At 39.7% G+C, this 26,256-nt stretch overlaps 1 protein-coding gene across 7 annotated transcripts in view; it reads right to left on the reverse strand.

The window, feature by feature from the left end:
- The window catches only part of NLGN1 (neuroligin 1), a 309,065-nt gene extending 284,666 nt beyond the window's left edge, over positions 1-24,399 (reverse strand). For 3 of the 7 annotated variants that reach the window (XM_086468697.1, XM_086468695.1, XM_086468694.1), the window contains exons 1-2: positions 23,907-24,399; positions 23,411-23,470 (exon numbers count right to left, since the gene is read on the reverse strand). In XM_086468697.1, coding sequence (XP_086324823.1) covers positions 23,411-23,470; positions 23,907-24,399 — 553 coding nt within the window. The remainder of the gene's footprint in view (positions 1-23,410; positions 23,471-23,906) is intronic. The other 4 variants (XM_086468699.1, XM_086468698.1, XM_086468696.1 and 1 more) reach the window with 2 other exon arrangements.
- Positions 24,400-26,256: the final 1,857 nt, after the last annotated feature.

The raw sequence follows: 26,256 nt of genomic DNA on the forward strand, positions 1-26,256 counted from the left end.
AACCTGTAAATAATATATTCTCATTGCGCTAATGCATAAGAGTGACCGTCGCTGCTCACGGACCATTCCGAGAGCTTACACAGGGCAATATGAAATACAGCCTATGTGACTGATCATGGGAGCAGTGAAAGCAGGGATAACAGCTAGATCACAGTATCTCACCACACTACGGCAGTCACAGCAGCAACACCTAGAACTCTTGCACATTGTAAACTCAGTGAGGAGATTGTGTTTAGGTCTGTACCGTTTAAACTACCTGTTTCACTCTGCACAACTTCCCAAATTCTCACTTATATACCTGAATACTGCCTCAGCTCCCTCTGTAGCAGAAGGTGAGCATGCAAAGAAAAGTTAATTTCCCTAAGTGTGTTATAACCATACTAGGTTTCCTGGCTGGGGAGAGACAAATCTCCTGTTTCCTGGTACTTCTTTCTTTTGTTTTGCCAGGTTTCTGATTTAAATACCCCTCTCTCTCATGAAATTTGTGCAATCTACCCAAATGCCTACCACGCTGCTTTCAGAGCGCATCCTACCGGGTCAGGTCACAACATAACATCTTTCTAACACTCCAGTAATTCCATTTGCAGAGCTTTATAGGTTTAAAAGCAATGCTATTTCTGCAGAGAGTTACCCCAACTATTTCCTACAGAGCAGGAACTGTAAGGTCACGAAGCGACTGAGCCTACCCTTGTTTCAGAAGCAGCTTCCTTCAACAGCTGTAATATCTAGGACGAGTGTTTGGAGAGTGTCACTTGGCCTCACTGAGTGATTCATTGTATACTGGGAAACTGCTCTGCATTCTTCTGGATGCCTTTGCCGCGTAGACAGGACAAAGACCCATTTAGCTGGAAGCCCGGCATAGTGACTCATTATTCACCTGCCACGGCAGTCACAATATTGTGAGGGCTTCTAGACAATGGTTAAAATTTCTACCTACTTTTATAGGAACACCCTCCATTTTCTACCTTTGTATCCCGAGGAACAGAAGCTGTGTATGGACAGAGTGTAGGGAAATGGGAGTCCTTTATTTGTGTGAAAAAAAGAAAAGTAAACTGCCATAGTGCTCTGCGAACTGCCGGGGGATGCTCAAGGCTCCATGATCCTGCCTCGGCACCAATAATGTATACTTCAGAGAGAGAGAGAACGGGGCACCAGGGAGAGGAGGGAGGGGGAGGGAGAGGAGGAAGTAAGGAAGAGATGGAAACAAACCACTCGGCTATCTCTAACCTGTAATTCAGCCCATGCTCGGTGCTCCTGCGGTGCTCCGCCAGCCCTGGAGAGCTCGGCCTCCCCCCACTGACACCCACCACGGCCGTGCAGGGGGGCAGGTCCCACCCGGAGACCCCCCCTGCCCGCTCCCTCAGCCCAACCGCTCCCAGGGCCAGCCACAGCCGCCGGCTCCCTGCTGAAGAACGTGCCCTCAAAGCCAGCCCTGGCAGGAGAACTAACCCAGATCTGTAAATCTGCGTCTCACATCCAGTGCTGTAGCTTTTGCTGTTTGATTTTAGGATAAATACGCTTTAAATGCCACGCAGAAGTAAACACGCTCGCTCCAAAAGCGCTACGTTTAACAGCTGGGTTTTTCCTAAAGTATTTTTTTTTCTCAGAGCAGTAATAATTCAATAAAACTAAGAGGTGGCTTTAACCGCTTTCCTCTCAAACGTGTGTCCTGTAATACACTGCTGCACAGGGATATCCTCAGCACTCTTGTGAAGGCTTTTAGCGGAGAAAGATTTCTACCTCAGCAGGGAAGTAAACAGTATCAGCAGGCTCTACAGCAGTACTCTAAATGGCACCTGCATTTAATTTCTACAGAGTCCTTACAGCACTTTTTGTCTTCGTTTCGGTTGCCACCTCCTCTTTCGTCGAACTCATCACTGTCGCGTTTACAGAAGGCGCATATTACACCGCGGCGTATTTCCTAGTTACATTCACTTACTGCATGTCTGTGCTGCAAAAATCATAAAAAGGTATTTGGGAAACAAATGCTTCACAAAACCATGCTGCATCCCTGTGGAGATTGCCACCTACTTCCTATTAAGCCCAAGCATGCCATATGTTTTAAGGGCTTTTAACCTCCTTTCTCTCTTGTACAGTTCTGTACTTGAGATCACGCTGCTGGTCCTGCTGCCGTGGGATGTGCTTTTTGCTGGGGGGAAAGGGAAGAAAGGGAGCGAGAGGAGGAAGGGATGGAGATTTTACAGACAAAGAGGGATGCTCCTCTGATATAACCCACAATATGAGCAACTATTTCTCTGGCTAAGGTGAGAGAGAAGTATTCGCTGCAATAAATTTGTCCATGCAGGGACTCAGGCAGCGATGCTGAGGAGATACCTGCTGCCTCCCTGTAACAGGAGGTTCCCCACTCCGGGCCAGAGATGCATGAAAACATAACGATGCATTTAAAAATCCTCTGGGGGAAAAGTGTGCGCAAATTTCCTTCTGTGCTGTCCCAAAAAGCTGGATGAAAGCCAAGGGCCATCATGGGTCCAGGAAAAGTGCAGGCAGTGACAGATTATCACTGTCACACTAATGCTGGCATGTACTTGTAAATCACGAGCCTCACCATATTTCATGTCAGTCTTTAAGCCTTCTGAAGCCAAAGCTACACGAAAATTTCAGCTAATATATTTCCAAGCTTTGTGATTGCTGAAAATGCCTTGAAGAAGTAAAATAAAAAATTTGGGAAAAAGGAGCCAAATTAAAATAGCTCAAGGTATTTCTTTCTGTAATCTCAAATAGGGGGCAAGGTGAGAGCAGCAAGTAATTTCTAACTTTCTAGTCTTAGAGGAAAAAATCAATTTATTAGTGTATTTTGCTTTAATTAATAAGAAGAACATCTGCATAACTCTTTTGTCATCCTGATTTATAATTAATACCATAATAAAAACCCCACAAGCATTAAAATAATACACGTATTATGCTCTTTGGCATGTTTATTTCACACAAACACCAATATATGCATTAGCTGAGATGTTAATTAGAACTCGCACTGCTGTACTGTCTAATACTTTAAAGCTTTAAACCAGACTAATGCTTAATTGTGAAAGATCAAGTAGATAATTCTTATTGTGGCTTTCTTAATCCAATGGTAATATGATCTGTAAGGAAATGTAACTACCTCTCCTCTGGTATGCCACACAGAATTTAGGTGAACATGCAGTACTATTCAGGCAACTACTAACATAGGAAAATGATGAAATTCTATTTTTTATGAAAACAGTATGAATTTTATCTTTGGATTACAAATTATGCAAATAAGCATACTTAAAAAGTGAATTTTGTGCTGTGAGAAACATGATGGGATCCTACAGAATGTTACTGTAAAAATCTACAGAATGTAATAGTTCACTATGTCACTTTAAAGGCTTCTTAAAAAAATCCTTCTGCCTCTACTGCAGCAGATATCTTTTCTGTGCTAATCACATAAACTCTTCAAGGAAATCCCTGTGATTTCAAAGGGATGAAGATTTCACCCTCTTTCTGTGGTAGTTTACAGGAGTTTTTCTGAAAGCCACCATAAAGAGACATTTTCTCATTTCCATATGAACATGCATTTTCCTATTCTTCCTCAGAAACATCTCCTGTTAGATTTTCTGTGTGGTTATCAGATTTATAGGACCTGTGGGGACTCTTTGTCTGTATCAGTCTCAAGAAACTATATTAAAATAACATTAAGGTTGCTGAGCCGAAGACTAAGAGGTCAGGAAACACCAGAATTAAGTTAAGCTAATCTAATTTGGCTTCTTATGCAAATGCCTTATGAAACCGTCTACAGTCTTATAATTACATGCTCACATCTACCCCATGCCTGCTTTGGAGCCTCCATCAAACGGCTGCAACAACTTTCTTTGCAAGAAAAACAGCGTATTTCTGCCTTCTCTTGGCAAACAGCTGTGGGGGCTTTCACTGACCTTTTCCCACAAAATTCAGCCTGAAGCTGATACCAGCATAGATGACTTTAATTGCTAAACTTAAATTAAGAAAAACTAAGAAAAACAAGGAAATGGGTAAAGCAACTCTACCTGTAGGAATCCCCACCGTCAGTACCTGTGATAAATCTGGGGAGAAGCCGTATGCCATGACAGGAAAGCAAACAGGAGCCATGGACACCACACGGTACCAGCTGGCACCCACAGCCCAGCCACAGCGGGACGTGATGCTGGTGAAGAGCAAAAACTACTTCACAAAGCACCCTGGGATTAAAGGTGTTGCTTTTTAAAAAAGAAATTAAACCCCCAAAATACAGATGTACAGCATCGACACAGTATGTTCCACGACTGTGGCGTATCATGAATTATTAATTGTTTTGGAACTGTAAATATTTATGGTTATTGTTCAAAGAAGGAGGCTGCCTTCCACTCAAGTCTTTAACTTTACATTACAGTTTCCTGCTACCTACACCCTTAAGCTTCACCTGGATTTTTCCACTTTAAATGACAACTTTTTTTGGCAGTGTTTCTGCCATAATGTTCATTGTGATTTATCACATAAACTTTCACTCTAAAAGAAACAGGAAGAGGCAGAGTCAGTTTAAAGATGACCTGCAGAGGGGAAGAAATGAATAGGGTGTGCCCTTTTTGCCCTCTGTTATATATGAAAAAAAGTTTGATTTTCAAAGCAGTTTCAAAATACAGAAGCTCCTCTTGGTTTTCACATTAGAAATGTGGGCCAGGAAAAGCCTACAGCATCCAGGAAAATGAGAATTTTTATCAACTCAGAGGCAGTCAGAGAGTCGAATTTAACTTCCGTAAGGGAGAATACTAAGAACAAAAAATATTGTAGACAACTGAAGTCCTATTCTCTTACTTAAAGGTACGACCCCCATGTAGATAACTATTTTTCCTGACCCCTAAAAAGACCCCTAAAAGCTCTGGGATTAGCTAAAACAAATTTTCCCCACTGCCCAAGATAAGCAAAAATAAATTTCAGAAGATTGTATTTCTAAACCTTTCAACAGTTTTTACACACATTAAGAAAATAATTGTCCATTTTTTCTCTTTTTTCCAAATCATATGTGTAATTACTTTTTAATATTTATATGAGGCACTTCAGCCCACACACCTTAAATTACCATAAGAAAACCACTAAAAGATACACGTATACTAACATATAAATCTGACTAACTAACTACAGAATGCATCTGTGTGGATACAAAATACCTGCTTGCCCTACTGGTGGTAAAACACCGCTAGAGGGGATGGGGAAACTGCCTTCCCCTTCCCCACAATGGCTAGGCAAAGTGAGCATTTTTTGCTTTCTCTGAAAAATCTAGTGTACCATAAACGATGGTCCAGAGCAGTACAGGGGATGTGGACAAGAAGACTGATACCACTTGACAGAAACACTTCTGGCGGCTGGATGGTAATCCTCAATGTTGCACCACTACCCCATTTTTATAGTAATACAGGCTTACATAGGGGTTTTCTCTGTTTTCTTTTTTTTTTGTAAGAACTTTGCACATCTTTATTCCTACAACTATCCATGATGTAGCAAGGACATTTCATATCTAATTATTATGTTTTTCTGACTTTTCTACTTTATGCATTTCTGTGAGTCTGAGGAATGAAAATTAAGAAATCGGTTCACTTTGATTTCAGTCGGGTCCAAGTTAATTTTCGTCTCAGACAACCCTATGTTACTGCCTGACAGAGTATCTGTGATACAGAAATCTGAAGAATTGCAGTTTAATGAATATTAATAGGACTGAAAATCCATAAAATGTACTCTTAGCCTTTATGTTTATATTGCTTTAATTTACAATACCTAAAAATTCATCTTAATTTCATCTAGCAATGGTTCTTTAATAAACAACATGTATTTTCTCTATCACCATTTTACAAATGATTTCAGCTACCACAAGGGTAACTCCCAAGCACAAATTAATCAGTAGGTTACTACAAGTCTGTCTTATAATTATTTAATCTGAATACCATTTTGTTAAAAATATATAACACTGTTTCTTTCTTCCTGCTTAAAAAAAAAAAAAAAAAAAAAGAGAGAGAAAGAAAATCAACATCTGCCTCCTGAAACTGCTAGGTACCAGAGTTTTTAGCTGCTATACTGCACTTGGAGACGAATTTTACTGCTATAGGCACCACCATATGCACAAAGACACAGATGTATCCAAGAATGCAGAGTCATATGAGCAACATATTAAATTTAAAGATTGGAAGCAATTTTAATTGTGGAAACCAATAAAACATATTCCCTAAGTGTAAAATGTCTGAAAAAGATTCTCTCTCTTTTTTTAAACCTCCCTGCCCCACCTTTTTTTTTAAGAAAACTAAGTTTTTTAATCAATGAGAGTGAGTGTTCTTTCACTATTCATGAGAAAGGAGGGCAAGATCACGTCAGAATCTGGATTACATCAGACTGGCAGCAAGATACGGTCAATTAGGGATCAGATTTTTGCCAATTCAGGTCTCTGTTTTATTACTGTGAGGAATTACTCTGATTCACTAAAAGAGAGCAAAACAATAAAGCAATTCAACCCTGCCTACCACAGCCCATAAAATGAGTATGGATATTGAAAAGCCGTGCTCGTAGAAACGCTGGCGTTAATGCCGTTGTCACTGTATTCCACACAATCTAAACCTCCTTTAAAAAAAGTTCTGGGCCATTAAGATAACATAGAAAACTTAAAATAAGTACAATAATTTTGTCACATCTGCTGCCAGAACAAATGACACGATGACTCCAAGAAAGACATAAAAGTCATTTTAATTATCTTGTCTCTGAAGGAGGCATTGGCTCAAGCCAGACAGTCTGGATCCAAATCTGAATTTTCGCAAAGCTCAAGGTGAACCCCAGATGTGTCGTTAAGGCCCTCTCTACTATCAGTAAAGTCAGCTGTCGGGGACATCAGCTCTTCCTATAAAACCACGAAGCACTTAACACCTGCTTGAACAGTCCGCACGTCGGGCGTGTTGCTGGATCTGTGAAGTCTCGCACCAGAAGCGGCTAACAAACAGTACGCGCTTGCTCCGTGAAACAGCACTTCACCGGTGCCACATGCAAACCCCGCAGATGAAAAGGAGGTGCGGGCAGTGCTCGCAGTGAGCGAAACACTGCATTTTTCCCACTTTTCCGAATGGAAAGCGTGATAGGTACAATACAGTTTGTCCTGCAGCTTCAGCGTGTTTAATGCCACAATTCCAATGTTAATCTAAGTTTTGTAGGATTGTTTCCTAATTTTTTTCAGCATTGCATGAATGCCTTTCTAACTACATGCAAATATGAAGCTGTCCAGGTGACACACTAAAAATTCAATTGAAAGCTGCTGCTTTCATAAAAGCAATTAGCAATCGCTCAAGTTGCAATAGATGACAGCCTCAAGAGGATTGCTGCCCTGGCAAGGAAGTAACTGCAACTTACATTACAGTCAAATGTTCTGTTCTTTAATGCTATTTTGTTATAACAGGCAAGTACAAAGTTGCTGATTATGTATTCATTGCCCTATATAATGTTTGGCTGATCTTTTTGTCCACAGACTTAGATGCGTGCACTCTGCTCCTGTATCTTAAAATATTCCCTCTCGAAGTTGGTGAAAAGAAAGTTACAGTAAACAAGCAAATAGATGCAACTGCAAGCAGAGAAGGTCAACAGCGATGTCTTTTTGGCTCAAGGTAAAAATCATACAACCGTACAAATATTCACCTTGCTCTGAATTCATACAGTGACTACAATTATGCCTCTTTTATAATAACATTATACAACTACTTTAAAGTGTCAAAGCAACATCCAGGGGCTTCATGGTCCCTAGGAGTCACCCTTCTTGTTTCAGCAAACTATGGGACAAGACCTGCTCCTATAACAGTAAATGGCACTGTCACCACCAGGCAAGTTTCAGTTAATGCCTACCTCAAATTACCCCTGCCTAAGCCCCATGTTCCACCACTGCTCTCCTTAGGAGCGTGCTTAAGCGAGGGCCTTAAATACGTGCGGACTGAGTCTCTGAATAGACTCCGCAGCTCTTCAGTACAACGAACAGCATTTGATCAGAAAAGAAGTAATGCCCAAGTAACACGGCCAGAAGTGATTTAGAGCAGCCCTTTGCACCAAGGGGAACAAGGTGAGACGGTATTGCACCCAGACATCCTGTTTTTTTCTAGGCAACAATTTATATGGTGTTAACATGTATTTTTTTATGCTATGGCTGATTACTCATCATAGATTATGTGTTTAATATTCGGTTATTTCAAGTGATCTCCATAGCAGCAGTTGTACCACATGGGACAACAGCACGCTACCGTACAACGTACACGGCCACGCAATGCCTAATACTGTAACACAGTCACTGGGAAATAATGTCAGCATCTGTGGATTGCTGTAAGCTAAGTCTAGCCTACTCTGTGTTGTTTATATACACTTTCACTCTTTGTGCTCATCCTTGCATGCATCTAAAAATAAAATCGTACTAGGAAAAAAAAAAGGAGAAAATTATAATGGCTCTACACGAGGTTAGGGACCGAGTTCACAAACAGCCTCAGTGGGCATCCGATGCAGCACTTTGCCATCACACTGCTGCATCTGGGAGGGACACAAACACGGTGGCTACTCTCACTGGCCCAAAGGCGGCCCTGTGCTAGGGGCTGAACGTGTCATAAATTCCTCTGATGGGGCCATTTCCCATTGGCTCGTATGGCTTTTGGGAACAACCACTAACTGGCTCACCCATGAACCAGCCATGGTGGAAAGAGAGACCGGTTCGATCATGTCGGTCTCCATTTGAAACATGCACTTACCTCTGCCACCCGTTGAGTTAAATGATTATATTCAGGAGCTGAAAGAGCACCACTAAGACGCTGAGTGGTAAACACACAAATCAGGTCAATCCTTTTGCTTTCCTTGTAATCCCTGCACGTTATTTGTTACTGGCTTTTACTGCTGCCTCTTTCTCCTCTTCGGGCACTCTGTGCACGCACCCGAGCACTCTTGCTCGCCTTCTCCTTCACACCATGTATTATGGCAATCCCTTCTTATCAAAGCTTCTGTATGCTGCACTACTTTACTACAACCACTGCCTTTATATCTTCACCTCTGTTGTCTTTCCTTCAGTGTAAATTCTCTAGAGCAGGGAACTTGTTTTCTCCAAGTTTGTACTAAAGCCTGTAAATTTATGGCACTCTAGGAATGTTTGATAACAGCACATAAATAATTAATAAAAGCTGCAGCAACCCTTTCTTTTTCCCTGTTTGGAGGCTGTAAGGCAGCAAGACAAGTGGGAGGCAGAAAATATTTCATGGGCTAAGACAAGACGTGATTCTCACCCCTATGGGAGGTAACTGACTGACAAATACTTGCACTTAGGAAAGATCAGGATGAAGTTGTGCAGGAATTAAAGATAAGAAGCATTGCTTCAGCTACATGAACCATAAAAGCAGCCCAGGAGCATCATAAACAGCCCAGCCCCAAAAAAATAAACATGAGATAAAAAGAATGGGATGTTTTAATCTCAGCTCCACAATGATACACAGTCTCTTTTCCTCTCTGCGGGTGACTTTGCAGAAGTCCACTCTTTTGTCCTAGTTTCTCCATCTTCAATGCAAAGGCAAAAAATAAAGGATATAGTGACAAATGAATAGCTCATGATTTTGTAGCCTTAAAGAGGTAGTAAATGTTTCTAAAAGGATTAAAAAAAAAAAAAAAAAAGAAAGGTGGAAACATGAAATAAAGACAAAACAGATACAATGAGACTATGAGAGCAGGAAACAGAAAAAAGTAAAAGACAGAAAAACGTAAAAGATAGAAAAGAAAGAGAAAGATAAAATAGATTTGTTACTATAGTAGAGGCCACGATACAAGGCAGGTATGAGATTATTTCAAGAAAATAAGATGGGAGAAAAAAAGAACAAAGAAAGGGAAAAGATATTTATGTATCTTAGGCAAACTTTTCAAAGTCAACCAAACATTCAAATCCCCTGTATCTATCTCTAAGCTTATGTGTGTTCATCTTTTGGAGATGGGAAATTGGGCCTGGTCTTGTAAAACTTGATTTGAATTTCATGATTGACTTTTATGTGGCCATGAATTTACCCACTGAGTGCAAATGGGTACAGGTGCTTTCGACTGGAGCACAAAGGAAAAGACTTTATGGATTTTTGTGCTTCAAAATAATCGAGAACGTAATCCTGACACTTATGGTAGTTTTGCCGCTAAATATCCCAGTTTATTAAGGCAATCAAGTACTTTGGCACCAAGGAATAGCAACTGCACTGAAAGAAATTTGAACCTGAAAAGTGCAGGGACAAAACCAGAAGCCACTGTGTCTAGCACTGAATGTTTAATCAGTCAAAACATCATAAAAACACAGCAAAAAAAGGCAGGAAATTACTTGATTTTAGTGCAGTGAAGTCTTCAAAATTAGCTCTCTTTTAGAACAGAGACATAATGACTAGCTTCTGAATAGATATTGGCACAGCAGGGCACACAAAAGCCCTGATTAGCTGCTGTACGATGGAATATTTAGTTAATATTTGTTCTATTTTGGTGTTGATTCCTGACCTTTCCTCTTTGACTTTAATTGGTCAAAATCCAAACCCGTCTGAATTTATTTAATCCCAGGTAACTGTTTCTAAATTGCCAGAATGTCAGGTCACATGCTCCCAATAAAGATGGTGAAAAGGCACTGCATGTTTTTCTGTCGCTTTTTCAACTTCAGCTAATTCTGAAGTAGATAGCAACGTTCGTAACAGTTGCAACATGCGATCCAACAGTGCTTGAACTGGTTTTAGAGAAAGTAGAAGAAACAACCTGTGAACTGTGTTATGTCAAGCCTGATTCGGACAGCCTTCATCCCCATGGAAAAAAAGAGCGGGTATACTGCAAATTCAAACCTGTACAGAATTCTGTGCCAGCATTCAGTGCGAAAAGAACATGATACAATCTTGCTCTAGATTTTCATATTAGGGAAAACCATCAGAAGCTTCTTTGTTAACTCCTAAGCCAGTGATAATCCTGCAGTTATTTCACCTCTTTGCATTTACAGTTAATAATACGGTAAAATATTTCATGATATTTCAGAGCTCTAGCTGCTCTTGTAATACTGTATGACAGACTCCTCACTGATTGATTTACGTCCACAACTCCTCTTCCAAGAGCTTTCGTCCCAAATTAAACATGCTAATGATTTTCTATGCAAAATTTAACAACCTAATAGGCTGAACAAGTCAAATGAAAATACAGTAGTTGTTGCCTTTGATGTACACTATTCTGCCAATTCTCTCATGAAAACAGTATATTAGCATTAGCTGGAGTACTTACCAAAATATATATTAATAAAGAAAAGCTCATATATATATATACACACATATACACATGTTAAGAGAACAACAGTGCAGTCTGTAGAAAACACACCTTCAATGCTTAGGACTGACATGAATGGCTACCATACACTTGAAAACTGTTTTCACAGGAGCCCTGAAAACAAACTACTGAAGAATGAATCACAAACCTTTATCTGAATGTGCTAGTGGAGGCTCATAATACTGGTTTATGCAATAAAAGTAGTCCAAGTAAGATTCCATATTCAAAATAATAAATACAGAATGAGATAAGAGAGATAATGAAAGGCTGGTGAGAGAGCAGAAGGCTTCCGGCCCAACCCCAGGGATCTGAAATCAGCTCCCCCAAGAAAATGCCCAGTTGCTTTATGTAGTAAGATTTCCGTGTGCATGCATTTTTTCACCTAGAGTACAAGCAATAATGTGTTTTAGCCTATGACCAGCATCACAGAGAGAGCTTAACTGTAGAAATTGGTTTATTCTGTCCTTCAGCCCAGTTCTGAGCGTGAGGCTTGGTGCCACTGCAGTCTTAACACACATACACAAAACAGAGGCAAACAAACAACAAGAGACTATAAATACTCTCTAAAGAAATACAGTGACACAAGATTACTTTCTATTGCTTTGCCTTTAAGAGTTTGCTATAATGATTTGATAATCTAATCTAATTGATCTCTCCAAGTATTTCTATGGCTCTAATCACTGTAGTATCTGATTAGTGGAACGGATCCATACTTTATCTCCAGATTTAATAACTAAATCTATACTTGAAATAGAGTCACACAAGTTCACCAGAGGGAGAGAGCCAGATGCTGCTGAGCCAGGGGAGGAGGGAGGGAATGGGAAAAGGCTAGTGAAGTCCAGAATGACTGGAAAGGGACATTTGGCTTTGTGTTAAATCATCGCTCTGCAACCAAGCTCCATTTAAACAGCACATTTCTGGAGTTACAGAAGTAAAGCAGGAATGTGACATAACTAATGAGGGCAGAACCAAAAATGAGCTACCGTCTATGGCCCTCTCTCCTTCAAACTGTCTTCTTCACAAGCATAAAGTAAATGTAATTATTATTATCGTTTCTTTGTTCTCTTCCAGGCTAGCACTTCATCAGCCTGGAAACGATGACATTTCCTGAATGTGTTTCAATGGCTTCTTAACCTTTCTAGTTCCTGAGTGCCAGTACAATGTCATGCTGCACTCAGAGATTTCAGCAGTGAAAAGGTTAACACCCAAAATTGCTAATAATAACAACAGTATTCACTGAGCCAGATAATCACTCACACAGAATTTCAATCCAAAGTCACTTAAAATTCAAAAGAAATCGCTGTATTTCTTTAAGGAAGTGACAGCATTTAGAAGAATATTCGTAATTCAAACAACCGGCCAAAATCCAACTTGCTGATGAGTTTATCTATTTTTAACTGAGCAATACTAAGGGCTAGCTTTTGCTCTACTTTAGGTCAAACTTACGTTGTGATGTGTCCTCTAACACATGTCTAGGTGCTGGACAGAGAGGGATGACAGCCAGACCACTTGCATAGTGAAAATCTCAAGCATGGAAGGGATATGGAGCATTTCTGGTAAATTCTTTGTTTCTTCCTCTCTTGTTTGACTGCTGCTTGTTTGTTGTGCTGATACTCAGCCAAACTAGCTTGTATTTGAGTATGTCAAAGCTCGGGGCAGAAAAACAGCAACTAATATATGTTAGCAAACTCTGGAGAGAAAAACAGTTTCTGCCACTAAAAACTGCAGGGTGGAATTGTGCACTGCCTCCTTCTTGGTCTTATTTTGCCTAAAGGGAAAAAGCCTTTTAATCCTATTTCTATGCTTGGTTTGCACACTGCCTGGCAGTGTACACCTGCTTCAATGTGTGTGTCAGGAGCTGCCTTTGCTGTCAGATTTGACTGCTGCTTTCTGCTCATCTTCTGTCTCCCAGCTCACCTCTGCAAGCAAACGTCCCTCTCACGCCTAACCACATTTTGGCAGCCATCTTTCAAAGATGTCAGGAAAAGAAACAAAATCAGGCTGTCAAAAACACATGACTGTTTCACAGTTCAAGGGGCAATGTTCTCTTCCACATGTGAACCACACAGAATATGATGAACACAGAAGGGGATGTGAGGGATTTCTGCTAACAGGCCCAGATTCAGGGCGGGGGGAGTTTTACTGTGACCTCTTCGGCAATCATCCACGTCTGTAAAACTCAAGCGTCCATTTCGCTTGATCTGGTATCATAATGTGCTTTTGGCCTGGTAATACCTTCAGTACTCGAACTGCAACACTGCAAGAATTGACAGTTAATCAAGAGTTTCATGGCACTTGAAATAAAAGACAATTGATGCATCTTTTGTTTCTTCCTTTATGTGAGACTTCATATAAAAGAAACTGCAAGTGCTTTGGCACTTAAGTATAGCAATTATTTTTTGTTTCAAAAGTTATTGTTTCCAGCAAAAGTAATCCATTTGTCATTAACGAATGGCTCAGTTAATGACTGAAAAGTGTAGAAAACAAACTGAATTCTCTTTCCTGTTCCACGTAGCACAGCTGCTAACTGATTCATATGGAAAGCTGCTTCATCTGAGGTTAGCATCCTGGAGAAACAGGGAAAGGAGTAAGATTTCAAAATCGAGGTTTACAGCCTGATGATTTCTGCGAAATTTCCCTAAATAAACCTGCCTCTACACCAGCCAACTACAGCAATATTTCATGGATCCAAAGCGCTACACAGATCGTGGGGCACTATCATTAACAAAGGCAGTCTCAGCGTAGGTAAATGTGCAAAATCTTCTCTTTGGGTCACGTAAGGATCTTAGATCTGGCCTTCAGCAACTAAGTTCAGATGTTTTAAAACAGTCCAGATTTTTTTTTTTTTTGGTCACTTTAAAGTAAATGCAAAAACATATGAATCAATATTGATTTTGCAATGAAGTAAGACAAATTGTACTAGCTTTCCTTTGGGCTTTCAAATTTGTTTATGACTGTATAGTATACACATACACATAGATAAATGTGTGTTTCTTATTCCCTTACCACCGAGTCCATCTTGATAAAACTATTGCTTTGAGAATGAGGATTCTCAGAGACTAAATTCTCATTGGTTCAGCTAGATCCAGCTGGTGAACAGTATGTTCTGTTTGTCTGTTCACTACATTAACACTATTATATTAAAGACTGAAAAGGAAAGAGTAGTGTGGTCAGAAACTAAAAAAATCCCTGCCAGGGCACTGGAAGGGAGCTTGACCACACCGGTGGTGCTCAGCTTCTGGTTAAAGGGCAGCAAGTCCACCACAACCATATAAGCAGATTGGTTCTTGTGTTGGCTGCCTCAGCAAGGAACCGTGACACAAGATGGTACAAACAGGGAGCCCTTCCCCAGGCCACAAGTGGATGCTTTTTCTTTAGCTTGGGGCACAGTAAGACGTTTTTGCTGCCTCCAGGATCTCCTGCCTCTTGAAGCTTTGTTTCCATCCTTCTGTGGGACATCAAAATTCTGCATTAGAGGAGACACTGCAAATCCTTGAGAAAAAACGAGCTGAGAAGACCTGCCTTTTCTCCAGACCCCCTTGAGAAAAAATGAGCGGACGTGAATTAAGTGAATTAAACAGAAGGTTTGTCTAACCTGCCCGAACACATCTGAAGTAACTGGGAAGAATGTGCATGAGTCATTCCCCTGACAAAACGGGGAGCAAAGACTGGAGGAGGGGCCCCAGCTGGTAGGTGGGAGGTAAGCAGCCGGGTGCAAGAGAGATGGGAGGCCCCTCCAGCTGGTTTGTACATAGCTCCAGTCTGCCCAGAGCCTCAGCCCAACAGCGGGGTGCTGTCTTTGGAAGCAAAACCGAGGGGGGTGTCATGGTAAGGGTGGCTGCCCAGTTGCCGGTCATGCAGGTACACTGTTATATACCCATCACTTAAGAACACACTATATTAGACGTAAAAAACCCAGAATGATAAAATAAGCCTAAAACTTGTATATGCCTTACTGCCATTTTCAATTACTTTTAAAATTAACTGAAGGCAGAGAAGAGAGATCATCTGTACACTACAGAAGGTTGACATGAAAGACGATGAGAAATCTGCGATCCTGAGGTTTTGTTAGATTCTGGCATATGTCATCCTTGCCTCCCCATCCCTTCTGGAGGAGAGAAAGAGAGACACTCCATAGGGTTCCGCTGTATCCACACTGCTTAGTCCATCTCCTGTCCTTGGAGCATCCCACAGATCTGTGCTACAAGAGGTTTTTTTTTTTCTCTTTCCCCAACACCTGGAGTTGCACTATTTGGACATTCCAACATGTAAGCAGATCATCAAAACTCAGTACGTAACGAAAACCTCCTTATACTTAGTGGAGTTTTTTCATCATCTTGAACCAACTGTTGGATAGGTTTTTCCTCTGTATAGAAGAAGGATGTCTAAGTACAGACTGTGCTTGCACGTAGATCCTATTTGCTCTGGGCTGAGCCTTCTAGAAAGATTCAGCAAGCTGTGCAATCTCCTTCTTACACAACGCACCTCTCCATTAAAAATCTGCAGACAGTTTTTAGGTGTAAGAATATAGAGAACAGAAAGTAAAGACAGAAAGGCAATAGAGACAAATCCTTTTCCATGAGCTCTGTGAAATCTTTTCTCAAAATAACTTTGGAGGGGTTTTACTGCCAGTTCATAATGTGGATGAATCACTTCTGATATTTCTGATAAAACAATATTCAAAACTTCAAAATCACTTCCAATTCATTTATGCCACCATTTAATTAGGGCTTCTGCAACATGTTACAAGGACGTCATTATCCCCTATAATTGTATAATAACTACAATTTTTAATGAAATAATTGCAAGTACACTAGATGTGTAGATATAATTATGGTAATTACATAAATACCTGATTTTCAGCTAATAATTAAAGAGGGCCTTTACAAAAAGGGTGAAATTTAATAAATGGAAGCTTTCCAGAAAACAAATACAAATAATAAATGTCTGGCTGCCTCCTATAGATTTTGCCTTACTAGATTATCTCTCTCTCTATATGTATACTATATGCATGATTTTCCCCACATTATAAAATAATTCAAGGATAAAAAAAATATTTAAACAAACACTAAATCATATCAAGAGACCTCAATACTTTGCCTCTGCAGGGCCTGATCCAAAAACACTGACATTAATGTAGCTCAAACCTAATAAACCTGTGATAGCTCAGCATTTGACAAGGCACTGAATTGTAAATTACCATTGAGAGAAGGAAGATGTGAATAGCTCTCACAACAGCGTACAAACGGATATTCTGATTCCTCCGGAATGGAAAGGGACAGATTCTGGACCACCGTAAAATACTTGGGAAAAGGCCCAAGTGCAGAGGAGTCCCTGACAGCTGCTGCGGGACTGTGAGCCTTCCTTCAGGGCACAGCACTCCAACACAGCTGCTGCTAAAGCTTACCAGTCATCCTGGCTATGATCTTCTCCCAAGATGCGTCTTTTTGGTCGAATCTACTGGCTATACTCCTGCTAACACAGAAACCCTGCAGAAGCCTTAATTCTCCCTCCGTCCTCCTTAGTGGACAGAACTTTACAAGGCAACGGTACTTCAATAAAGGAACTCCTTCCAGAGCTTTGTCAGAAATTCTTCAGCCAGGTAATTTTCCTTCTCTTCAAACGCATTCCTAAGTCTAAACTTACCACGTATTTACTATACCATTAGCATGGATAGGAAAGGCAAAAGCCACCCTCAATGAAACGCATACAGAAAACTCTACCAGGGCAGATTCTGATTACTGCTCTGACAGCATAAAGGGACACTGAAAGAATTCCCGCAGCAGAGGAATTAGCAACGTGATTTACTGTCGCTGCTGAAACGTTTCAAAACACTGTCGCAAAACTCCGGAAGGGAAAATCAGCTGCAGCACCTGCATTGTTGCCATTTCCACGTGTCTTGCAATTTCTGCATTCACTTAGAGCAGCCCTGAGGGGGCTCTGATTCTGGCCAGAGACCACTCTGGTCCCAGCAACGTGTTAGAATATAGGTGCAAACATAGCTTAAAGTCAGCTTTGTCCCACTTCCCTTAGCCTTGTATTGTTCAGTGCTGCTTCGTTTTGGAATAAATCTTCATTATTACAAGCATGAGAAAGTAAAAAAGAGATGTTAATATTAAAATAGAAGGAAATGGTTTGATATCCCAAAAACAAATCTCATTTATGTTAAGCTCATTAGAGCAGTTGGGTTCTGAATGCAGAGTATAATTAACAGTACTATACATATCGAAGTAAAGAAGACATGTAAATGTGACAACATAAAGTAAGTAAAAATAAAGAGGGCTAAAGAATTATAAGTGAAAAGAATTTGGAAAAAAAAAAAGAAATTATACTGGAGCAATATTCAAGTCATAAGCAGATTATTAACATTATAAGTGAGATGATCCTTAAGAATGTAAGCATCATGTTTTAAGCTTCGAAAAATATGCAAAGAATACTAAAAATGTTTGTATTCACGTGTATTATAAGGAAACAAAAAATGAAGACCATGAACGCAGAGAAGAGCACAGGAATAATAATAATACCATACAGAGAAAAAAAAATACTAAAAAGGCAAGCAGAAAAAGCAGTTAGCCAAAAGCCATATTAGTTAACTCAAATGTTCCTCCTGAAATGTACAAATATAGGTATGTGGCTATTTTTTTTTTATAATATTTTTCCATTTTGGCTTTAAATGATAAATTAGAAACTAGCAGATTGAAAGGAAAACCATCTCACAGTTGTTTACTGAGTACAACTGGTCCAACCCGAGAAAGGCCAGTGGAAGAAGCACAAATCAGTTTTATCCGACTTAGCATTATCAGGGTAACAGAACTGTATTAGAGCCTGTGTGTGGGAGGATGTAGAAAATGAAAAGCAAGCAGTAAAATAATGGACAAGGAAGGGAATTAGATCAGAATTTATGACCTGTTAGAGCTATAAGCCCTGTCAAGGTATACGAACGGAGCAATGACAGCACCACGACTGTGTGGTCAGCAAGAGCTCAGAGCCTGAACAACCAGACATTTACAGAGGACTTTGGCCAGTGTTGATGGCATTTAAGATGACTGGAGTCTTAAAATGCAGTCTGCAAAGTTTTCTGTTGTCAAGCATTGCCTCACCCAGAAAGAGGACCGTAGAAAATACATCAGAGTTTAAGTATTTTATTTCTATTTCAAATATGACATAAACCTACTGCACATCTTTGAAAAATGCTGCTAAATGACACTAACAGCTTTAGATTGTGAAAGGATGAAAAGGTCTGTACAAGGCAATGTTTGCTTCATTATCGTCTTCTATGTATTACTAATATAATAGGAAATCCTGCAGTGGTATCCGAGGACTGAAAAGCAGGAATACAATGCTTCGAAAAAGGAACACAAAAATTGAACAATCTTGGTGCCTTGGTGCATAGCACTGGAGTTCAGGATTACGGACTACATTTGTGCCTGCTGATACCGCAGGGATGAATTTTGGCCTCCGGAGGCCAGAATGAGGATGAGGGCTCTTCAGCCAGGAGCCAGCGAGGGTGAATGGGGGCAAAGCTTCCAATGTGTGCAGGCAACTACTGACACAAATATACCACAGGCAAACAATTCGTTATGAATTTTCAAAGTGGCCCAGTGAAGATATACACCCTTTGTAACAGTTAATATACACCGAAATATGCACTAAGCTAGCTCTGTGGGCTTTGACACTCACTCTCAAGTCACCACAAGCCCTGCTAACGGGCTGCAAAAGCATGTTTTTAGCCTACCGGCAATGCAACGTATTTTGACATAGCTCGGTCTGCAATGATGGAGGCTCACACCTTAGATTTCATACTTTTCATTTACATGGCCATGGAGAAAGAATATTTCAACCGTTTTTGACAATAAACCATCTACAAGTCAGTTACTTTGATATTATTTTCTACATTACATATTTAGAAAAAAAGAACCTGACAATCAACGAACAAATCTTGCCAGTGGAAATACACTTTTAAACAGGTCTCAGCTTGTCCTTTTCTGGTTGATTTCAGCGCTCAAACAGGTATACAGAAAGAATTTCATTTAACGATGTCCACAGGAACCACACACATTACATTAACTCCCTTTTTCCAAAAATTAATCGTAAGTACACAGTCTAGGATAGTTAAATGGAGTGTTGGAACAAACACCCAACAGAAACGCAGGGTAACAGTCTAAATTGGACTCTTTGCATTTCTGCTTAGATTTGTAAAAAATACTTCATATTGCTTAACTTAAAAGCCTGAAAGTTATCAGCACCATTTACAAATCACAACTGATGTAACATAATCTCCACTGAAAACAATGAACGATCTAAGCAGGGTGAGATCATAGCACTGTGATTTGTGTTTCATTTCCAAGAATGTATTTGTATGTGTGCATATATGTTCCTGTGCGTCCATAGTAACCAGAGCCATAACGCACAAAGTATGGTGTTGGGAGCTTTGCTCTGAAACTCAAGTAGCCCATTAGGAGGCATAAATATTAAGAGAGCTGTCTAATCCTACACTCTCAAATGAGGTAGTTCAGATCATGATTCTTTGCATTTAAAATTTATTCACTGCACCGACTAGAATAAGAAACAGAATCCACATATGAAGAAGTCACTGATGTTGGGCGGTCTCTTAGCCACTGATAATTCCTAAACATAAAAGTAAGGATCAAGTGATTTCTTTCCTTATTCTACTCCCAATTCTCCTACAAATACTAATGTATCCAAAACTGCACATGCCTCGTCCCATGATAGTGAGTATATATCATATTCTCTAAAAGAACTACACCACCACATCTTCATGTTCAGGTATCTTCAGGCAATATGAATGCTTTAGTGCAGGTTCATAAGAAAGGGCATACTATCCTCCCAAGTGCACAACACACAATACCTGAGGTTTCTTTTAGTGATCACATTAGTGATCATTTTCAAATTTTCTTTATGTAGTTGTCATTAAAGCTGGAAATTCCTAGTGCAAACTGTTGCAATGCAAAGAAATTAATATAGAGTATTAAAAAACACAGGTATGCAGCGAGAGTGGGATGTACAGTCCTCCTAAGAGATAGTAAGTTACCCTGTCATTCTGGTTCACAAGCAAAATATTTGTGCTTTGACTATAAAGTAAAACGAGATCTGAAACACCAAACAGTGCAAAACTATTCAAGTATTCCCTAAAAATTATGCAAAACTTTGTCAGGAAATTCAGGAAATACCACATAATCAACAATATAATTAATATCAGTCAGTAAAACTGTGTTACCTGCAATCTACTAAAATTTAGAATTATGGACACCAGCCTCTAAAAAAACACCACAAAATTAATGAGATTCCTTTACACAGATATTTCTAAAGCCAGCTCTAGCAAATAAAGAAGTTTCTGCTTGTACACATACCTGTAATGAAATCTGACCTTCACATACATGAAGGAAAAGACATGAAAAAAGATGATCTTTCTTTACCTGTCAAATCAGTAAATCGCAGATGAAGTATACTGAAATACAGGCATCCCTATTTAGCAAAATTATACTGTATCGGCTCATTCCTTTTCACCCAGCTCCAGCCTATCACTTAGCAGTCTCTGCAGTGTGCATATCCCAATCCCACCAACAGGTGATGGTGCTTATAAAGCTCGTTACAACCTCCAGCATGACTCATGGATAGCATTCCTCTCATTTCTGCATCTAGCTTCATCAGATTACCCTGTATTCTTCAAAACTTTGCATTTTCTCATGTCCCTCAGCTGACAATGAAGTATAGATACTGATTTATTTATCTAATTCAATCTATTTCCTGTAATAAGAAAGAATCAAACAATATCTATGATAACATACAGTTGTTGGTTCAGTCACTTTGAATTGACACATCCTTTATTGATTAAAAAGACAGTGGAAAAGTCTGCCTTTTATTTCCATATTTTCTCTTTCCATTAATTTTCATCACTAAATGACTGCAACGTAAAAATCCAGCAAAAGCATATTGGGCCTTTCTTCTTTTCATACAAAACCAATGTTCTTTCCAAGCTGCCGTTGCTGCTAAGATGCTGTGACTCTATTGCAGCTTTGTTCTGCACGATTCCTTTGCTACTAGGTATGGGGGCAATCCGAGCCAAGGGTAATCTTAGGTTATGCACGGGTGAGTAAAGCATGAGTTACTCGGGGAGCAGAGATTACTACAGCTGTGCCAACTGCCCAGGCTGACAGTATTCAGGAGCTCTCTGCACTTGTCAACAAGAGAAGCCAGGCTTCTGCTGCTTTTTATTGTGCTGCGTGTGCACCCAATTTAGCTGGAAAGGTACCTACTGAATTTCAAATAACTCTCTATTCTCCTTCAGGCTCACAGGACAATAAACATGACTTTCTCATCTTCTGGGCTCTACCTCCCTTTATTTTTGCTATTTTTTCTGATTTTTTTTTTTTTTTAAATATTCTCTCATAGGAGAAGATGCTTTCTGAGAACAATGACGGAGATCTGCATCTTTATTTATGACTTTGTGAATCAGCGTCTGGGTGATAGGAAGTGAAAGTTGCTCAGCTAATTACACACGCTTGATGAACTGCGTAATAACTGCTGCAGCACTGCACATTAATTGAATGCATATAAATGACAGCAGTTATTCTAACTTGAATGATGTGTGAAGAAGTGACGTTGCTCACAGTACCCTGATTATCTTTGTTTCCAACTTTGGGAATCCAGATTAAATGACTGCATTTTTAGAGCACTGAGCAAAAAAATCCCTAATAGAAAACATGAGAAGTTGCTTCAAAGCCTGACACTTTAAAAACAAATCACCTTAAGTCACTGAAAGTGGATTCAGACATCCAAAAAAGCATACACTGAGCCACTACGATTAACAATTAGTAATTAACAACTAGCTACAACTAAGTCAGTAGGAGCTGTAAGAGCAAAAAGCTTGGAAAACAAGGCCACCTTCATTTAGATGCCTAGATATTGCCCTAAGAACCTAATACAGAGTTCACAGAGTTGAACTCTGCCCCAGTCTAAACAATTTCCTGCTATGACACTTTCCTAAAATGTATTTGTTCTGGAATGACAGGGATATATAGCAACTGATATAAAATATATGGATTACAGCTAACAGGCAACCATGTATGTCCACACTACTCTCTCTTTATCCTAAAAAGTATCCTAGATTCAAATGTATTCCAGTTATTAAATAACACATTATTTTAAAGAAACAATAAAGAAAAATAATTCAATGTAAAACAAATCTGTAAAGTAGTACAAAATTAGTGCTTTAAACAAGTACCAAACACCTACTTTAAATCAGTACCAAAATATATATATACCTTCTGTATGGCTTATCAATTCCTTCAGGAATTTGCAAATGTTCACAAAGAAATCTGCAAATTCTCCCGTACTATCTAACACGAAAACGGTAGAAGCCAAGTTTCCAAAGCTTCCAAAACAGCCTAGTTTCCAAAGTACCATGTCACAATATTTTAACATTTCCCTACACCCCTACTAAGAAATCTTTGGCTTTACAAAGAGAGCTGTAGTCACATAATAAAGGAAATCAACGCTCACTTTTAGAAGCGTGTAAACGAAAAAAAGTGTTTCGCCTCTACGTTTCAGGAAGGTTAACACTGTTCCCAGAAAACAGGGTATATCACACCGAAAGCCAACGCAGATTTTCAGCTCTGCTTTGCTGAAGTACACCACAGCCATTATGCTACACCACTGGAATACAGAGCTGTGGAGCCGTGCCAAGCAGCTTCAATGGCAGCAGTACCAGGCCCCAGGCACAGGAGCTACCCCCGATGCACGCGCAGAGAACCTACTGGATCTACGTACGAGTGACAGACACTCCTCTGAACCACGAGGCCAAGACAGAAAAGCTGCCAGTAAGGTCAGCATGAGACAGGGCAAGAGAGACGATCAGGTCCAGCTGAGTTCAACTTTACAACGGTTATCTTCTCATCTGCTTTACACGGTCCTCTCTTTAAGTACCTTTCTGGCTTCATCAGGACAAGACAGTCCCTAACAGTTCACTTCAAAGCATCAGCAAATCAGCCTCTTTCAGCTGTATTACTCGTTCTTCCTTTGCAAGGTTTTGATCTTTCCCCCTTTTTTTTTTTTTTTTTTTTTTTGTCCACTTTATACATACCTCCTTTTCTACAAATTTTCTTGCCGGGTTTTCTGGCACATTCCTTGGATATTCTTTTGACTGAAAAATGAATAGAAGACTAGAAAATAACATGGAGCTCCATCACAGACAGTAGGAGCATGCAACACCACTATCTAACTTAAATATGACCTGCTTTATTAGGTGCGGAAGATTCTCAACTTGTTGTGCCTGCACATGCAATGGATAAGATGTTGATGCATCTTCCCAGAAGTCAGTGGGTGGCAATGAGAATTAGGTACCAACTTTGACCTAAAAATACGCGTGCTGTGGGAGAAAAAAAATGAGTGTAGACAGAAAGAAAACACTCAAAACAAAACCAAGGACAGATGCACACACACAAAAGCAGCATGCACACATGTAATACGCTGGCATGCAAAGAAAGCCATGCGTGCTACCAGTTCACGTGAATTAATATTGTTAGAACGTAGAACAGGAAAATAGAAAGATCTCCCTGTTTCGCCTGCTATTAACTCACCATCCTCGGTTGGGACATAGATATTTAAATAGAGGCAGTCTTCATTCTGATCTTGTACATAGGTGGAAACTACATCCAAGTTATTAGTAAACCACACGGGAAGCATGACTTCAGGCAACCTGCCTTCTATAATGTTCTGGGGGCACACTGGAGCAAACTGAGTGGTATTTCTGATATCTGCCCAGGGAGACGGAGGCTCAGGAGGTTGGAAGCGGCGCTCCCCTGTTGGAGGGGCAGCATACGGAACCCCGAGAAACTGAATAACGGGCCCCAAAATTTCATTATTAAGTTCCTTCTTAATCCCTCTTATCTTGCCAAAGTTGGTGGTCACCACTGGGTTGGTATCATCCAATTTTTGGGAGGACACAGCTGCAGCGTGAAGCAAAAATCCGAGTATACAAAAAGCAAAAGTGGCATTCAATCCCATGTGTAACAGGCGGACTATCATCGCTCTCCATACACAGTTCAGCCACATGGATCTTGGAAAGGCCATGGTCCCACATTAGTTGTGTAACTACAGTGAAGCAATCTGATTTGTATCCACTGGTGTAAAAACAGGGCAACCGGAGGAAACAGATCAAGTTTCCTAAATAGGTGCCTGTCAGAAAAATCTCAAAAGGCTTTTCATGCGGTAAGTATCTTCCATTGATTTCACACTTATTGAAGCTGCATCTTCACTCAGCACTATTTATCAGACTACATCCTATTGACAATTCTGTTTTCCATAGCAGCAATATGAAGAGAGCAGCCATTTACTGCAGAATCCCCTCTTATAAATCAAATCCAGTTAGCCGCAGGTCTATATCCTGGAGAAAATGAAAATAAATCATTAGTATGAAAGAGCTAATATGAGCAGAGTGATAACTAGGTGTCTCACAAGTTATTTACATACATTAATAGTTGCTAGAGTCATGTAAGTAAAATTACAGTAGTTTATGGGTCCATGAAATGGCAGGTGAAACACTGATTACTGGATTATCTATAATGTCACTTGCTGAATTTATAGAGATTTTTCAGAAGAAACAGGAATCAGAGAAAATACATTTTTTAAATTCACCTTTTAAAGAATAAGCAATTTTTTTGCCAGGCTACATCACGTAAGCGTTTATGTTAATATTTTACGTTACTTAATCAGCTCATAATCAATTTTCACCTTGTTTGCACAAGTTGATTTATCAAAATGAAAGCAATTATTTCTTAAAGCAGAAGATAGTAGAATTAAGGTAGACAGGCATACTAAAGACTCAAATGCATTTTATTCCACTAAAAGCAGATTATAAAACATACAAACATCTTTTTTTTTCCATTTTAAAATACGTCTGATTAAAACATTGTGGCAACTGGAATATATTTGTAAGGATAACATGAATTACCATGCTTATTCATGACAACCTGAATGACCATACTTTATATGGTTTTCTCATTCCACAAGTTTCTGGTAGCTGATGAAAAACACCTACAGACTGAAATGTTGACGTCAATGAAGGACCCAATTCTGCTCCCACTGAACAGCAAAATCTGAATTTGCACAGAACTACAACTGGACCTCAGTGGGGGTTTTTCAAAACTGATTTGGAAAAGGGCATGAACACAGAGTTTAGGGGTGGAGCTGTATGTCACAATTTTTACTTCAGACCAACCTTGCGTTCCTTATAAACTACTGACTTCAGTGAAAAATGAAAACGCATGACAAATGCACTCAATCCCCACCATCCTTAATTCATAACACAAACAATAAATGTTCCCATAGGACAGTAGAAATCTTATCTTTCATATACCCACATGCTGACTGAACAATATCTTAGAAATATAATCAGTTAGGATCAGAGACTGTATAATCTCGAATTCCAGATCCTATTTTTAACTACTTTAGCTCAGAGGTTGTCACACAAGGCTGTGTTCCAGCACTTCTGAAAATTGCTCAGTGCATATCATTATATCTTCCATATTCATGTTAAACATATTTCCAGCATGACTTACAATATCCTATTATTTAAGATGCAGTGTTATACACAACATAGCAGCGTAATCTTACACTCCCTATTAAGCGGTGTGTAATGCACAAGAAATGTATTTTGCTTTGTATAGGAAACATTTAAAACCACCTGCTTTTGAAACGGCATTGGCAGCTTTAATGAGAATTGTTTTTTTATCATGTCTATACACATTGTAGAGAGAATTCAAAAGAGCGGCTTGTCTAATAGTCAGACTACCCTGCAGTTTGGGTTATTAAAAAGGAGATTGTAAAAGCTATATAGGACAGCAGGAGATTTGGTTCATGTCTAGTGTTCCTTTAGCTCTGAACAATCCATCTCAGGAGGCAATAAGGAGATAGATGAAGCTTTTCCAC

The sequence above is a fragment of the Leptosomus discolor genome, chromosome 7 (genome assembly GCF_034619465.1).
Source record: "Leptosomus discolor isolate bLepDis1 chromosome 7, bLepDis1.hap2, whole genome shotgun sequence".
Taxonomy (NCBI): domain Eukaryota; kingdom Metazoa; phylum Chordata; class Aves; order Leptosomiformes; family Leptosomidae; genus Leptosomus; species Leptosomus discolor.